At 50.3% G+C, this 16,895-nt stretch overlaps 1 protein-coding gene across 6 annotated transcripts in view; it reads right to left on the reverse strand.

Moving 5' to 3' along the window:
• Nucleotides 1-16,895, reverse strand: part of DNAH2 (dynein axonemal heavy chain 2) — an 80,988-nt gene that overhangs the window by 33,932 nt on the left and 30,161 nt on the right. For 5 of the 6 annotated variants that reach the window (XM_072940399.1, XM_072940398.1, XM_072940395.1 and 2 more), the window contains exons 17-42: nt 16,636-16,875; nt 16,155-16,343; nt 15,811-15,958; nt 15,154-15,346; nt 13,562-13,762; nt 13,318-13,474; nt 12,786-12,960; nt 12,197-12,360; nt 10,728-10,889; nt 10,541-10,644; nt 9,244-9,400; nt 9,008-9,090; nt 8,727-8,907; nt 8,210-8,348; nt 6,089-6,306; nt 5,714-5,815; nt 5,260-5,385; nt 4,845-4,955; nt 4,359-4,547; nt 3,814-3,917; nt 3,518-3,707; nt 2,821-3,001; nt 1,979-2,106; nt 1,478-1,630; nt 1,092-1,217; nt 55-273 (exon numbers count right to left, since the gene is read on the reverse strand). In XM_072940399.1, the coding sequence (XP_072796500.1) occupies nt 55-273; nt 1,092-1,217; nt 1,478-1,630; nt 1,979-2,106; nt 2,821-3,001; nt 3,518-3,707; nt 3,814-3,917; nt 4,359-4,547; nt 4,845-4,955; nt 5,260-5,385; nt 5,714-5,815; nt 6,089-6,306; nt 8,210-8,348; nt 8,727-8,907; nt 9,008-9,090; nt 9,244-9,400; nt 10,541-10,644; nt 10,728-10,889; nt 12,197-12,360; nt 12,786-12,960; nt 13,318-13,474; nt 13,562-13,762; nt 15,154-15,346; nt 15,811-15,958; nt 16,155-16,343; nt 16,636-16,875 (4,140 nt within the window). Of the gene's footprint in view, nt 1-54; nt 274-1,091; nt 1,218-1,477; nt 1,631-1,978; nt 2,107-2,820; nt 3,002-3,517; nt 3,708-3,813; nt 3,918-4,358; nt 4,548-4,844; nt 4,956-5,259; nt 5,386-5,713; nt 5,816-6,088; nt 6,307-8,209; nt 8,349-8,726; nt 8,908-9,007; nt 9,091-9,243; nt 9,401-10,540; nt 10,645-10,699; nt 10,890-12,196; nt 12,361-12,785; nt 12,961-13,317; nt 13,475-13,561; nt 13,763-15,153; nt 15,347-15,810; nt 15,959-16,154; nt 16,344-16,635; nt 16,876-16,895 lie in introns of all 6 variants that reach the window. The other variant, XM_072940396.1, reaches the window with a different exon arrangement.

Here is a 16,895-nt window from a genome sequence, read left to right on the forward strand (position 1 = left end):
TGTCTTCCTGCTACTCGAGTCTCCGCCAGTGGATTCACTGTCCCAATTCCATACTCTGACAATGTTGAAGTTGGGGTCTCCGGCACGGCACAGGGAGGACAAGGAAGACTGAAGAATTCGCCATGAGGCCGTCTTGCCGCTGCCCGTGCAGCCCACGATCATGGTGGAGTGGCGGGAGTTCTTGGTTTCATACAGCTGGATAACCTTGGTGAGGGTGAACGGGGTGGTCTGCAGGCCCATCTCTCGAATCTCCTGCTCAATGGTCTCCCGCAGCTGAAGAAGGGCAAATACGGGAAGTGGAAGCAAAAGGGTGAGGCTTGCAAAGGAAGAACTTTCAAAAGCTCCCTGATGCCTGGGCGGAAAATGTTCAAACTGTTAAAAATGGCACCAGGTAAATAAGAAAAAAGGAAAAAAAATTGGCACCAGGGCCCTTTGCACCCTGGCAGTGTTCAGTCCTGAGGAAGCTGGCCAGTTGCAGAGTCAAGAGATTGGGCACTAAAGTCAGCCAGCCTGGGCCCCCAGCTTTCAGCTATGTGAACCTGAGCAAGCTCCTTCTCTGAGCCTCAGTTTCCTCATGTTAAGTGGGAGTAATGATAGTAGTTTCCTTGCCAACATTTTCGTGGTTTCAATTGAAAGGATCATTCAGGCTTTCTGAACTAACATACCGCCAGCGAAGAAAATTCCTATACTTTCTAATTCTCCTCCTCTGGGCCCTTCCATTCCACTGCTCTCTCACGTCAAACACCTAGCGGTCTCTCCTCAAAGCTCCCTGAATGAGAAGAGAAGTCGGGACAGGAGAGGGAAAGGAATGAAAGGAGAAAGGCCAGCGCGTCAATGATCTCAATGGAGTCTTGGAACTGATGAGGAGAGGCAGTTGAGCGGGTGAGTTGGGTGAGAAAGTACAATGTTGGAAGAGGTCTGTATCAGTTTATTGATAAGGAAGCCCAAAGAGAGGCCAGCTGTCAGGCTCAAAGTCACACTGCTTATGGGTGACAGCTGGTGAATGGCAGAACGAGGCCTGGAAGCCAGGTGTCCTGTTCCCGGGTCCACATTCACAGATGAGGTCAGGGAGAGTCTTAAGGAACAAATACCTTGCCATAGTCAATGACAGGCAGCTCAATGCTGGGGAACAGATCTTGTACGATGGCATTGAACAGTGGCACGTCAGCGGAGGTTAGCTTGGCAATGTTCATATCTCTCATCGAGAGCAGGAGGACCTGAATGGGAAGACACAGAGAGGCAGGCTAAAGGAACACAAGGCCCTTCCTCTCCGAAGGGGCAAGAGGCAGGAGCCAAGAACAGTGAAACATCTGAGCTAGTCTTTAGCAATCGACATGAGGAGCTTAGCAAATGCAGGGATGGGCAGAATGGTAGGGGTCCTAATCTAGCGAAAGTAAGGATCTGACAAACTTCAGTGGTGGCGCATATGACCAGGGACAATGGAGGTTAGGACCCAAGGGCCATGTCCTCCATCCACCTCTTCATCAGACAGATCCGGCTGCAGGCGACGCTTCTTGCCAGCGTAGCGCAGGAGGGAGGTGAGGGCACGTAGGCCAAAGTCATAATGGTCCTGTCTGGAAAGCTGCTGCACGGCCAGCGAGTACAGTGTGTACACCTTCTTGGCCAGAATCTGGAGGACAAACAGAGAAGGAAACAATCCATCTCCCCATGAATCCCTCTGCTTCATCTAGGGACAGTTACAGATGCAAGAAGCTAGGTCCCGGGACTTGGAGCAGCTGGGCAGTGCTCTATGAACAACCCTAACGAGAAGGTCTTGGGGATCATGCCAGCAAGGACTAGTGACATCATAGAGCGGAGACCTCCCTCCTCTGGATCCTTCTGCCTTCATATCCTACTGATAGTCATCTACATTCCTTGTAGGATAAGCTGATTATGGGGCCTCCAGGGGGTTCCTCAGTCTAGAGAATAATCATGGAAGGGAAATAAAGTAATTGGAGACCAGAGATTATCAGAATACCTTGCAGTTACCAAAGCCTTCCCCAAAGAGAATGATTTCTGCAATAAGAGTAGAATCAGGCACCACCATGGCAATTGGACGGAACATGGATTTAAGATTATCAGGAAGCTCTGTGCGGCCAGCATAGCCTGGAAAACAGCGCCATTAGTTCAGAATCTATACTGCTTCCCAAAGACACACTTCCCAACCAACTACCCCATCCCTAGCTCCATCCCTATCTCTCTCCCCAGCTCCAACTCCAAGGTCTCTTCCCTTCTCACCTCGGCCCTGGCTCTTCCCCTACCAACCACTTTGCTCTTCTTTTCTACTTTCTGCCTGGCCCGGCTTCAGACTCAAATCCCAGAGCCGTCAAAGGCCCATCTCTCCAAGTTCCATGTATTTCCTAATAGAAATCACACTTGTTTCTCTGAGGCTTTCAATATTGAAACCCTTTCCTGTTTTCTTCTTGATCTTTCCTCCAGAGCTGCTCTTAGGCAATGGTCACGAGAGACCCTAGGCCTTGCACACTGGTGAGATTCTCTTGTTCTGCGAAAGGGATGGCAGAGAGGCCAGAACTCTGGGAGCCAGTCCAAAGAAAGAAGATGGCTCTAAGTACCTTGAAAGTCTAGGGCCATGTATACGCACATAAGCGAGTATTAATCCCCTCAGGGAGAACAGTAAGCCTGCCTTCCCTTCTCCCCAAAAGTCATCTGTTTATCTTTCTCTTACACTTTATTGTCTTTAGCCACATTTCACTTGGCTAAATACACTGTTCTGGAAGAGGGGAGGGGAGGATGAACAGTTATTTGCCCTGGACACTCAGTTCTCCCCACTGGGAACCCCCTCTACCCCCAGGCCCTTACCAGGATTCATGGTGATGAAGATCCCACAGGACCACACCAGGTTTATTTCAAAGCCCTCAAAATAAAAGTGGGTGAGGCCGGCAGCCAGGGCGGAGAGGATGGACAGGATCTGCTGGGCCACTACCGACAGCACCTCAATGTTGATGCGGTTAAACTCATCAAAGCAGCCCCAGGCGCCTGTCTGTGGGGTGGGAGGCAGAGTTGCTGGGAGCAAGAAAAGTATCCCCAGACTGGGAGAAACTAGAATCTGTGACTAACACATCCTCCCTGAAATATCTGCAGAGGAATAGCAGCCTCCAAAATGTGTGTGTGTCGGTTGGGGGAGTGGAGGGGGCTGTGTAGCGCCGTTGCAGTTTCTGGCTAGAACTTCCCATCAGACCGGAAGGAGGATCTCAGGGATTGCCAGAAAAGGTGCGAGTTGGAAAGAGACTGGAGTAGGGAGCTTGTGAGTGCTGAGGGCCTATGGTGTGCACAGGTTTACGTGCATCCTCTTATTTGATCCTTACATCATCTTCTGGTTTTGTAATACACCAAGTGAAGCTCAGGGAGGTGCAGGGACTTCCCTAGTTGTAAGAACTAACTGTGGTGATGCAGTTTTGTCAGTTACAAAGCACTGAACCAGATCTGGGTTTCAGCTGATTTTCTGGAACTGAAAGATACTTCAGGGGCCTCGGGGATGGGCTGGCAGAATACTGACCTGGGCCAGGCCTGAGTACATCCGGCCCATGGACTTATAGTCCAGGCCTTCAGAGCAGTTGACCACGATGACATACAGGCCAAGGGCCTTGCCCAGGTCCTTGACGGTCTCGGTCTTTCCCGTGCCTGCAGGACCTTTGGGGGATCCACCTCGATGCAGGTGCAATGCCGTGGTCAGCGTCATGTAACACCTGGGGATTGGAGGCAGGACTCAAGCTGGACTCCTGGAAGCCTTCGCCCGGCATTTGCTGCCCTACCCCAAGCACCCCGTTTAACCTCCCCACCATCGCAGCCAACCTGTCTGTCAGGGGAGTGATGACAAGCCGGCCAGAGTTACCCAAATACTCGTAACCATACTGGAATTGTGTGTTGGTCTGGCGGATCATACAGTCATCGAGATCCTGGAGAAACAGGGCAGAGTAAGAGAGAGGTGGGCCTGGAGGAGGAGTCGGAGCTGCAGCAATGGCTGAGAGGAAGGCTGGAGGTGGCAGGGAGGTTGCAGTTAGAAGACTGGGGACTCAGTTTAGAGTTAGAAGGGAGAACGGGTTTATGGCCAAGATGGAGACCGGGTGTCACGCAGCACATGTCCACCCCAGTCCAGTGCAGCAGCTGTCCGAAGTCTTCCTGGGTCCCAATCAGGTGACACCCAGAGTGGGCACTCTCTGGAAAAGTGATTTGCCACACCTGATTCGGCAGATTCGAGAGAGCTAAGAGTCGGACCAGGGTGCTGTGATGGGACTAAGGTTTGGGTTAGGATATCACTGTATCTGGAGAGCAGGAATTGAAGTGAAGCACTAGGATCCGGGTTAAGGCATGAGAATGGAACACTGGCCCAACCGCACCTTCTCCCAGTAGAAGCGCAATTGGCTGAGCCAGTCGAAGGAATTGACATCCATGAGGCCACTCTTATAAAGCTTCTCCAACACGTCCCGGGCGTGAATTTCTATCGTCACCAGAGCCACAATTTTAAGGCGCGTGATCTTGGTCAAGTTCCCCCTGATAGCTTCTGAGTACTTATTCAGTATTGACACCTGTGGAATGAGGTGTCAGAGGAGAAGGTGGACCAAGCAATGCTACCAAACCCTAATCATGCCCCGTCCCAGCCTCCTTCCCCTCCCACCCACCGATGCTGACCCCACCCCCACTGCAGCCCCTGACCCCCAAAGTCAGCACGGGGAAATGCACTTCTGATCCCTCCAACCTTTCCTCCCTGGACGCTTGCCAGAAAGCACCCTCATTCTGACCCATTTCCACTAGTTCATCTCTAATTCTGACTCCAATTTATCTCCTTCCTCCCTCCAACTCTAAATTCTTGCAGAGTTCCCCACCTGCTTCTTCTTCATGACTTTGAGGATTTTCTTGTCTCCCTGTTCCTTAGCTGTCAGCAGGCACTTGGTGACATCAGCCGTCCACTGGATCTGACTGGCAGTGATCACCATCTGGGGCATGGGTGGAGGCTGCATTCCAAAGCCCTGTCCCTGGCCACCCGCCCAGCCCAGCACCCGGATCCCAGCTTCTTCCTGGACCAGGTGCTCCTCCTCCCTCAATACGTCTAATCTGCTCTGAAGTTACAGGGACAAGCCTAAGGTCAGGAGCTCAGGGTCCAGCACACAGGGTCCCAGGGCCACAGGCCAGAGCAGGGGTCAAGAAACCTGTGTTTCGTGTGACTCAAGATTCTGTCTTTACGTTGGCTACTCCCTTTCTACCCATCTTGTTCCTGCACTTCCGCTGACCCCGGCTCACCTGGCCAGCCCACTCCTTCACCCACTTGTCCCTCTTGTTAAGAAACTTCTTGAGGGCCAGGCGGCAGTTCCGGAGAAGGTCCCGGAGGGTCACCCTCATGGTCCGCTCCACATCGCTAAGCCAGGACTGAGGGGAGGTGAGAGAACAGGATGGCTCGGCCTCGGGCCAGCAGGCAGGAGTCCCCGGGGGGAAGGTGCTTAGGACACAGGACTCCAGGGCTTCGGGCCCCGGAGAGAGGCAGGAGCTGGGCAGCTGCTGGCTTGTGTCCCTGGGGGAAATGGAGACTGGGGGGACAGATTGCCTGACTTCCAGGTTCAGAGTAGAGGCTAGAGTTTAGGAATGACAGGTGGAAGGGCAAAAAGTGATTCATGGCCCTTCAGAGATGTTCTCTCCTCACAGAGCCAGGCAAACTTAGAAGAATCAGCTTGCTTCTTAGACCCTCGCCACAACTCACCTCCACAGGCCCTTCTAGAAGCACCACGTGGAGGAAATCGACATACTCGCCGTCACCTGAGAACATTCCCACCGCTTCCCATTTGCTGCTGGGTCCCCCGACCTGCAGACACAGGAAGCTGTTGATGACCTGGCCTGCCCACTCCCCCGTAGCCGCATTGAAGGTGCTTGAGGCCTTTGAGGGTGATTTCTGCTCCTCCCCCTCCCCTCTACATTATCAATTCTAAAAGTTCTGTCCCAGATAATCCAGAATCATTACCATCCCCCTCCTGTTGGGGGGCATGGTACCCCCACCCGCCCCGCCCCAAGGCCTTGAATACCTTGACGTCACCACCCCTCCAGGGCCCTCCCTCCCATCCCCGCAACCCTAATAGACCTTCTGCATTCTCAGCAATTTGATGTTGTCGAAGCATTTTTTGAGGTGAGGCTGCACAGCCTCTGGGTTGCGGGACTGGCCCAGAATCTCCAGGAGGTCATCGTTGGACAAGAAGTAGAAGCGGGGGAAAATATGGCGCTTGGTCTCTAAATACATATCCAGAGATTTCTGGATGTCTTCCAGGATTGTGTTCATTTCTATCAGTGTGTCCAGGAGGCCTGGGAAGACGAACAGTGAGTGACATTTGGAGGCCCCTTTACCATTGCCGTGAGTAGATCTGGAGCCTCCAACTATAGCCACTTTGTCTGCTCTTAAATGCCAGGGTACAGGCTGCCATATGGTTTTTGGAAGCAGAGAAGTGTCCCCAGTCACTCTATGATGTTTTCCCATTCTCCTCATTAATTCATTATTAAGTATAATAGTACTATATACTATTGTACATATTATGTGTTACGTATTAATTACATACATCATATATGATTCCATTAGTATAGCTACATCTCCCATCAGTCTTTGAAACAATAGTTCCTTTCCACCAAAGAACTGGGGCTCCACTGTTCATCCCTGAAAATTAGAGATTGTTCTGCACCTAACAGTTCAACAAGTGAAATCGTTAGATTTAAATACACATCAGAGGCACACAATGAGGGAGGTCTGCAACCACTGGGGTTGTGGTGTCCCTCACGACACAGTGAAAAGAGCACTGGACTGGGAGGCAGATGATGGCCGTTCAAATTGCAGCTCTTCGCCTATTAGCCTGTCAGTTAACCTCAGGGAGCTTTTACCGCTTTGTAAAATAGTAATAAGATCCACCTCAAAGAACAACTCAAGATATAAAATGTGCTCACATTTGTAGGTTCTCGATAACGTTTCTTTCCAGCATTAGATTTTGATTGGTTTATCTCCTTTGTCTCCCCAGTTTCTAGCTTTCTGACCAAAGTATGGATGCCCTAAAGTCTGAAGTGACCCTCAGGCCTTCAAGCATGGAGTCTGCAGGCTGTTAGAATCTTTGAAGGACCACCTGAGTGGCCCCTGGAGACCACAGGGAGCCCCGGTAGCAGTGGATGACACAGACTTGCTCAGTGTGCTGAACAAAGAGCTAGTTGTTTTTATGACTCTGCTTGTAGGTTGTTCTAAAATGGAATTATGTCAATTACCTCAACTGTTATTTCTAAAAAATGCAGGTTGTCACTCATTTTTCCATATCCTAATAGTTATATTTTATCAGAATAATTGATAAATCATGATTTTCTGATGTGTATACTCAAGGTTCTTGGGAAAATGAAGAACTGTTAGATTGGCCCTGGGCCAGTCCTCGTACCCACTGCCAGAACTCTTGTCATGATACCCACTCCAGGTGCCCATTGCCAAACCTGACTTCCTGATTCTCTCTTTTTTTTTTTTTTGACTTCCTGATTCTTTACTGCGATCTGCCACCATTAACCAGGCCTCACGATGCTGTCTCTCACCCCATACCCAAGCTGACCAGCATCTACAATAAAGACTAGTTAATCTGATACAGCAATTAAAGTCGAAGTAATAACAATAGCTCCTAGTAACCAAGGGTGTTCTCTGTGTTGTTTAATGTGATAAGTGCTTTATTTTCGTTATCTCATTTATCTGCACGATTGCATTGAATGAACCAGTTAGAGAAGAAGAGGGACTCCCCCATCATGGTCTCCTGAGTCACAGTGCTAGTAACTGAGCACTGACTTCATGTCAGACACTGACCTGAGTGCTACATCCTCCTTTATTATCCTTACAGAAACCCTGAGAAAGAGCTACCATAACCACACACACGTCCTAGAGGGGAGGAAACTGCAGAATGGGGGAAGCAAGCCGCCCGAGAGCACACAGTCAGGAAGGCATGAGTCAGATTTTGAACTCAAGTCTGTCTGACTCCATATCCCATTCTCTTAACCATTCTATCGTACTCCACTCAAATATCTGCTGAATTTAATTTACTGCACTGCTATTTAATGCTTAGAAGAGGAGATGGTGATGGTATGACAGCCAGGTACTATAGTCAGTCTATCAGTAAATGAAGCACGTGGCCACGACTTCATACACATGTAACAGCAACTGAGGTTATGTCAAGGCAAGAGGCCATGGAGCTCAAACCTGGATAGTGGGTGCTCCGGAGAGCATTGGGGTCCTTGTTCATCCGGTCCATGATGGCTTTCCAGTTGCCATTGACTTGGTCAAATAAGCTTGATTCATTGGGCAGCTGCTTGTGGATGTCCTCTCCTAGAAAGATATTCTGAAGGGCCAACAATTGGGTTAAGGGGTTATTACTCACATACTCTCACACCCTGATCCCTGCTCCCAGACCAGGAACTGAGGAGAAGATAAGGAGCATTAGAACTGAAGGGTAAGATGCCCAAGTTCCAGAAAGAAACTTGGGGTTGGGAGTCCAGGTGCATGGGTCCAGGAAGACAAATGGAAGAAGAACAAAGGCTTTTCAAGCAGGAAGTCAAAGCTGAGAGGTAATAACTGAGAGTTCAGATGCTAAGGTCCTAGAAGAAGAATGGTTTTAGAGGTGGAGGAATGAGGCTGATGACAGGAAAACGATCTAGATCCTATGCAAACAAAAGAGTAAAAACAGGATGTAGGGAGAGCTTGGGCAGTGAATCCTGACCTCGAGGTACATCCACTGACGCTGCACTGTGAGCACCATCTCAATAACTTCCAAAATGAGGGAGAGGCAGCGTTCCCAGTGATCCACATCCTTCTCAAAGGCCTTAACAAAACGAGATGCCTTCATGGTAGACAGAACCACCTGGTTATCTTCCAGTGCCTGGAACACTTCTTCTGTACCTCTGGGGTAAAAGGTGTCAAAATCATAGTCCAGCCGCACCTGTCAAGCCTCAGTCCCCACTCTGCAGCCCTGGTCATGTGGAGCCCCAAGGCCCTCTCTACCTGAGTCGGTGATTGCCCTTATCCTTGTAGGGTACTATGTCTAGCTGAATCACATCCCAGGTCTTGGCAATGTTTTGTAATCCCTGTGGGAAGAAATTGGGGGCAGAGCAATCAGATATTTAGTCTGTAAGGGTAACAGGAGCTGGGGGGGAGGGGCATTAAATGATGAAAAGCTGGAAGCCTTCAGTCCAGGAAGCTTAGGAAATGGGGGAGTATGGGAGAGGACTCTGTCCTACCAACTCTATAGCCAGCTCTTTGGTTGCTGAGGCAGAGATCTCTCCAATTTTCTCTACATGCTGATCCATCCCAAGCTGCACAATCTGCTCCAAGGTGAAGCTTTCAGATTCCTGATCAAACTCCCGTTGGACCTCATTCCTGACCTGATCCCAGTGCCTGTAGCCGGGGACAAAAGGTCCGATCAGAAGACTGGAACCCCCAGGCCCACTGGAAAGTATTAACAACACTCCCCAGGCTTCCTTCCATTTGGATATTATGATTTAATTAATTAATTAATTAATTAATTAGGGCGTAATTAGGTTTATTTGTTTATTTACATTTTTTTAGAGGAGGTACTGGGGATTGAACCCAGGACCTCATGCATGCTAAGCATGCACTCTACCACTTTGAGCTATACCCTTCCCCTCCACGAATTTATTAATTCACCATCCAACAGATATTTACTAAGTAGGCGTTAAGATACAATCCTGGGCACTGTGGAGAATACAGAGACTGAGATGCTGATTCTCTGGAGGGAATTAAGATAGAGTATCGCAGGTTTACTATAGATGATGCACAGGGCCAAGTGCTTTACATGCAACATTTCATTTTCATGACCCCTGTATAAATGAGGAATTACTGTTATTCCATTCACAGATGAAGAAACTGAGGCTTAGAGAGGTTAAACAACTTAAGCAAATAAAAAGGTTAGGTTATACTTAATGACAAAATACTTACTGGTGAAAACATTGCCAAAAACATTTATACTGAGGCAATGCAAACGAAGTAAAATTATTTACTCCAAAATCAATAGATAACTATTAAAACACCATTTATACAATAATTTCTTCTAGCCCCAATGGTTTCAAAGGCTTCTTCCATCATGTAAAGGATTCCAGATGCAGTAAAAGGGCTACACTTGAAGAGCAAAATTATAAAGTATGAGAAGAAAGGATGGAGAAAGTGCATTTCTAACTCCGGGGTCTAGGAGGATTTCTTCAACAAGGCACAAAAGCAAAAACACTAAAGGACATAAGTGACACTTAGGGCTACAAAATGCCAACTTTTGTAGGACAGAAGAAGACTCAAAGCTTAGCCATGACAACATAAAGCGAGGGGAGACGGGAGGGAAGGAGCCAAGAAGGCCGGAGAACCCAGGATGATGTGAGACACAGAGGATGGTGCGGGCTCCGAGGAAGTCTTCATTCCAGGTGTGTATTGGTGGACACAGGGGCAGACAGCGCCAGGGATGCCACGGACAGGACGACTGAGAGACAGGCCTGGGGGTGGCCCCCAGGAGCCCAGGGGCAGCCTCACCTCTCTCGAAGGGCAGGGTTTCGCAGGTCCGAGATGAGAGGCATGGTCCGCTTGAACTGCTCTATTTTTGAGCGAATGTTTTCAATAATTTCCCAGTTTCGGTCCTGGGCAAAAGTGGGAGGCATCAGAAGACCTGATGCTCTTTCCCTCTCGCCTTACCTGCGGCTCCCGCCCTTTCCTCATGCACCTTATACTCCTTGGCCAGTCGGGTGAGGCGGCGAAACAGCCCGTGGGCCATGGTCTCCATGGCCTCCGTCTGCAGGGTCAGGAACCAGCCGGTCTTCCACTGGTTCCAGTTTTCCTCCCAGTCTCGTGTGATCTCCCAGACTTGCTGCAGCGCATCCAGCTCCTTTGTGGCCGAGAGCAGAAAGGTGCGTTAAGTGAAGGGACCCTCCTCCTCTCTGACGAGCACTCTGGGCCTTTGCTCCCCTCATTCTGAGAAGCTTTTCCCTCCCAGTAACAGAGCCACCTCCTCAGTTCACTTTATTTTTTTCTCTATTCTCTTGCGTTAAGAGTTCCTCAAGTAACAAGTGCATGAAGAGATCCTCAACACTGCTAGTCAGTAGGGATGCAAATCAAAACCACAAGGAGATACTTCACACCCACTATGTTGGCTAGAACCAAAAATAAAGGGGGGGAGGCAATAAGCGTTGGCAAGGATGTGGAGAAATAGAAACCCTGGTACGTTGCTAGTGGGAGTGTAAAATGGTGCAGCTGCTGTGGAAAATAGCTTGGAGGTTCCTCAACAAGTTAAACATAGAGTTACCATACGATCCAGTGATTCCACTCCTACGAACATACCCACGAGAATTGGGAACAGGGACTTATACACACATTCATAGCAGCACTACTTACAATAGCTAAAAAGTGGAAACAAGCCAAATGTCCATTGACTGGTTAATAGATAAACAAAATGTGGTAAATCCATACAGATGGAATATTATTCACCCAGAAAAAGGAATGCAGTACTGGCATGTGCTACAATACGGGTGATCCCTGAATGTATTATGAGCAGTGAAAGAAGACTGACACATATTGCATTGCTTCCGTTTATATGGAATGTCTAGAATAGGAAAATCCATGTACAGTTGACCGTTAAAAATCACCAGGGTTAGGAACACCAACCTTCCATGCACTTGAAAAATCTGTGTATAACTTATAGTTGGCCCTATGTATCTGCAGTTCCTCCTTATCCATGGTTCCCCACCCACGGATTCAACCAACCATGGATTGTGTAATGTTGTTATATTGAAATACAACATTGAAATAAATCTGCGAATAACTAGACCTGTGCAGTTCAAATCCAGTGCTGTCCAAGGGTCAACTGTACATAGAAAATAGATTAGTCATTGACAAGGGCTGAGGGGAGAGGGAATGAGGAGTGACTACTAATGGGTATAGGATTTCTTTAGGAGGTGATGAAAATGTTTTAGAATTAGAGGTGATGGTTACACAGTATTGTGAATGTACTAAATGCCACTGATCTGTTCACTTTAAAATGGCTCTTTCATTATCTGAGTTTTACCTCCACTTTTTAAAAAAGCTCCTTGCATACCCATCCTCCTGGTCCCGGCTGTTTTTTCAGGCCCTTGGGACCCAGTCTCCTGCCCCCATCCCCTCTCTTGGTCACCACGAGGCCCGTGCTCAGCACACCACCTTCTCCAGGTTCTGCAGGTCCTTGGAGACTGGCTGCTCGATCTTGAAGATGCCCAAGTTCGCCCGGAGGTTGTTTTCTTCCTCCCGCATGGCGTTCAGCGTGGCCTGCACGTGGGCGATCTGCTCTAATGCAGCCTGGTGGCCCACATTACTGGTGAAAGGGCCTGTGGGAAGACCAAGATGAAGCTCAGGTTCCCACCCAAAGCCAAGGTCCCCTGAAGGGCCATCATGGCTAGCCAACCTCTTTGTAGATAAATCTTACTTCTCTTCTCACACAACAGAGGGAAACAGGAGGGAATGCATCGGAAGAATGATGGTTAATCTTGGCAAAAACTACTAAATATGGCTTGAGAATCAGAAACGAGTGGGAAGTGGGAAGCTGGGTCTAAGAACACTGGAAACGTTGTGAGCGCGGGCTGCTGCCTTCCAGCCAAGAATCAGCGACGACAGATGTCGCTGACAGGCTCTGTCCCCTCCTCAGCACCAGTCTCCTCTGTTCACCCTTGTCCGCATCTCCCCGAGGACCTAGGCTTTGAAAGTCTGGGTCGAGACAAAGGGAAAGGAGGAGGAGAGGTTGAGAAAGGGGTACCTTTGAGTTCAAATTCTTCCAGAAGATTATGGGCTTTCTTCTTGAAGTCGTCGGCTGAGTGAATAAGGCCTGTCTTGAATTTCTCCTTGTGTCTCTTCAGCATTTGTTCACTGTCCAACAGAACTTGCTGGAAAGTGACCCACTCCCCATTGAGACTGTCCAGCATCTCCAGCACCTGGGGACATCCCAGGGGAGGGTCAGCCACGAGCAGGAGTCTGCCCGTCCCATCCATGCTTCTAAGAACTCTTTCTGATCCTTCAGACCAGAATCTGTAGCCAAGTTCTACATGCAATGAGACCCAAAGAAATCAAGCAGTTGCTGGGCTTAAAAGAAACCCGTAAGCGGACCCGAAAGATTATCAGAGTTCGCTTTGGCTCTCAGAGGCTTTGGGATCTTGTGCCTTCTCCCCAGCTTACTTCTCTGCTCTCCCTCCTGAGAGCACAGGGGGCTACGATCGGGGTTGTCAGTTTCCCCCACAACCTGCTGCTGCTTTGGGCCCGGCTCTGGGGGGCCAAGCACCGCTGGAACTCACACTGTCCTGAACTGGCACTTCGTACTTCTCGAGAATGGCGAATTGCTCGTGTATGGGAGGGATCTGGGCCTCCAGGTTGGGCAGGTCGTGCTGCAGGGTATCCATGAGTTGCAAACTGACCCCTAGTTCCTCCAGTGTCTGGGGAGGGCGGCTGATTCTACAGGCGGGCGAAGAGGGAGCCAGTGGGTGAGCGGGAAGGCCCGGGCCTTCCCTCCCCACGCCTTCGACCGAGCCCGCCCCGTACTTCTCCGCGTTCTCCTGCAGGTAGTTGTGCAGCTCCAGGAGGCGCCTGGCCGCCATCTCCTTGAGCAGGGTCGTGAACTTGTTCTGCCACTCGTTGCAGTGCTGCACCAGCGAGAACTTGAGGTGCGAGCAGTCCAGTAGCACGAACTGGATGTTCAGGACCGTCTCCTCCTTCTGCACGTTATTTGCAACCTCCGTGTAGCTGGAAGGGCCCACATCCGCGCTGGGACATCTTTCTCTTTGCAGACGTGCCCCCTGCCCTGACTGGGCGGTATTTCCTCCCACCCACACCTGGGCAGCAGCCCTAAAGCATTCTTCTGCTCCCGGGTATCTCCCACCTCAGCCTGCCCCGGGGCTCACAGCTGTGATCAGGTCATTCCCAGATCGCTGCCTACAATGGAGCAGTCAGACTCCTCGGTCTGCGTTCAAGGCTTTAGAGGCACAGAGATCAGAGATGAGTTCACACTGTGCTGCCCACTGGCTCTGTGACCTCAGGCAGGCAATTTAACTGTTCTGAGCCTCAGTCTCCTCATGCATAACACGGTGATGGTAACAGAACCCACCCCACGCAGTTGTTGAGAGGGTTAAGTCTGCGGCTGTACTTAATCCCTCCGCTGACTTCCTTTCTAGAGACTCGCTGTTTCATGAACCTGCTCATGAGGTCCCTTCTTCACGCCTTTCCCTGGGCTCTTGTCCCTGCCTGCAGTGCCCTCCCACTGCCCGTGTCTGCCTGCCACCATCCTACTCATCCCGAAAAGCCCAGCCCCAAAGTCACTCCGTGCCCTCCCTTCCCTCCCTGAACCGGAAATTCTCTCTCCTTCCTTCCAACTGCCCTGGCACCTCGTGTGCCTTAATCATAGCACTTATCACATGGAAGCTCATGTAACAGTGAGCACGTTAGCACAGCGCTTTAGAGTTTACAAAGCACTTCCACATATACTTAATAATCTCACAGCCTTATAAGGTCGGTGCTATAACATCTATTTCACAGGACACTGAGGCCCGGGGAGTGTAAGTGACCAACCTGAGGCTACACGGCGAGTAAGCGGTGGAGCTGGGATTTCAGCCGTTCTCAAGACACCACCACTGCGGCCTTTCCAGCAACACTGCTACCTGCCCTACTGCACTGAGCCCTCGGGAGCAAACACTTGTTCATTTCTTTTTTTTAATTCCTCACAGCCTGTAAGACTATGGTATTTTTTGAATGAATGAATGAACATCTAGAGGACAGAGATGGGAGTTCAGATCAGAATTTAAGAATCTTCTTCAGTTTAACCCCCATCTGTGTTCTTAAAATCAAAGTGTTCACTTCTCTTGCCTTTCAGAGCCGTACGTCTCTCCTCTCCTAGCAGGACCTGTGGTATCCCCAACAAAACGGCCTTCTCCTTAAACACTGCCCAGCTCTTATCTGAGTCCTACCCCTTGAGAAACAAAGGTCCAATGCCCTAGGTCCCATGCTTTTTCTCTAGTTGAGGACATGTTCTCTATACCTCCCTCGACCCCCAACTCCCCCACCTGCCTACCCCCCGAGTCTCCAGGCTGGACCTCCTCCTGAGATTCTGTGCCTCTTCCAGACAGACCCTCACCCCTTACCGGGCAATGTCGGCATCAAAAGAAGACACAGGGGGGTTGAGACGCTGGTAGCGACGAATGAAAGAATCCTTGTTGATCTCCCAGATCTCCCGGTACATGTCCCAGGTCTTGAGGTAGCTCTGCAGCAGGCCCGCGTTGTTGCTCATGCCGCTGCTGATCTGGGCCTGGATCTTCCTGATGTCCTCATCTCGCTCTTCAAGACCCAGAAAAATGCTTCTCACTAACTGCCACTCCAACCCGCACTCCAGCCTGGCCCCTGGCCACTGCCCCAGACCCTCCCCACCAACATCACCTCCCCAAAGAAACAGGGCTCAAATATGAGCATCAGAAAATAAAGGAGGAGGTGGAAATCCTGTAGGATTTGGATGTCTCACCTGTAGGTATCTAGGCCTCTCACATCCCCAGCCCCAGTCCCAAACTTGTCCCTCCTGATCTCCCATCCCCAAAACCCAAACCCCTTGAGCATCAGTCACCTAATTTTGACCCCCATCTGTGTCCTTTCTCCCTTCCCCAATCCAGCCCCTTGACCTGGGTTCTCTCCAGTCACGGGAGACGACTGGCCCAATATGTCTGGAAACAGCCCTGGTGTCTCCTAGCTCTGCCCGGCCCTAAGCCTCTGATCCCGCTGCACCTGGTGCCCTCCCACTGCCCACTTACCTACGATTGTGTGGATGGGGTCACGATGAAACTTGCGCTTGATGAGAATTTCAGGGAGGTGACGGAAGACAGAGATGGTAGAGATGAGGTGGCTGCCAATGTCATTGACCACACTGGCCAAGGTCTGCAGAGTGGGTGAGAATTCCACCTGTGGGAGCACAGTGGAGAGGGCTTAGCATAGGCTATGGAGGAGACAAGTTCAGGATTGGGAAGGCTGGACACCTCAGAACCAGGCCTGGAGGCCATGGGAGAAAGTCAAGGCCTAGGGCCAAGTTTAAGGATTGACAGAAACTGGCGGATAAAGTGTGATGGTTTTGGGGTGTTGGGGGCAAAGTGGCCCCTACCTGCGCCACACCTCCCTGCATGTCATACTTCAAAATGACAAGGACTCGGAAGAGTGGGTTGGGGCTGGTCTTTCCATCCCCATTGATGGCCTTCGACAGTTCCAACAGTGACCACTTCACATTCAGGCGCAGGGCATCTTCCATCATGCGGTCCAGCCGAATTGTGTACAGCATCCACTGCTGCTGAATCTGGTGGGAGAAGTGGCGGGGAAAGAGAACCCCTCAGGGAAGACAGGCCAGGTCCTGGGAAATGAGAACCAGCCAACAGGGAGGGGAACAAGCTGGTTCAATAGAAAGGCAGGACACTGAGTCCTGAAGGAAGGAGATTTGAAAGACTGAAGGTTGGGTGAATCCAAGACTAGAGAGGGATGTTTGAGAAGCACACACTGAGGGAAAAGGGGAAAGATGAAGAGAAGGGTCTGATGGGATTGGGGGCCTGGGGACTTGCCCAACCACAAAGCCCTGGCCACAGTTGCCCTACCTCAGGGCCATCATTCTTGAAGACTTCATAGGAGTTGGTCATGATGGCCACCACATCCTGGTGCAGGCTTGTCAATTTCTGCTGCACAGCTGCCCGATGCTCTCTCTGGTCCTCCTCAAATTCCAAGTCCCTGTACACCTGTTTGCCACTAATGCGCACCAGCAGTGTCTCTGATATCTCTTGGGCTCGCCAGCCGATGGTCAGAGTGGACGCCTTGAACTCATTCACAATCGCCTGTACCTGGAGTCAGACCCCCACCC

Source organism: Vicugna pacos, chromosome 16 (genome assembly GCF_048564905.1).
Source record: "Vicugna pacos chromosome 16, VicPac4, whole genome shotgun sequence".
Taxonomy (NCBI): Eukaryota; Metazoa; Chordata; class Mammalia; order Artiodactyla; family Camelidae; genus Vicugna; species Vicugna pacos.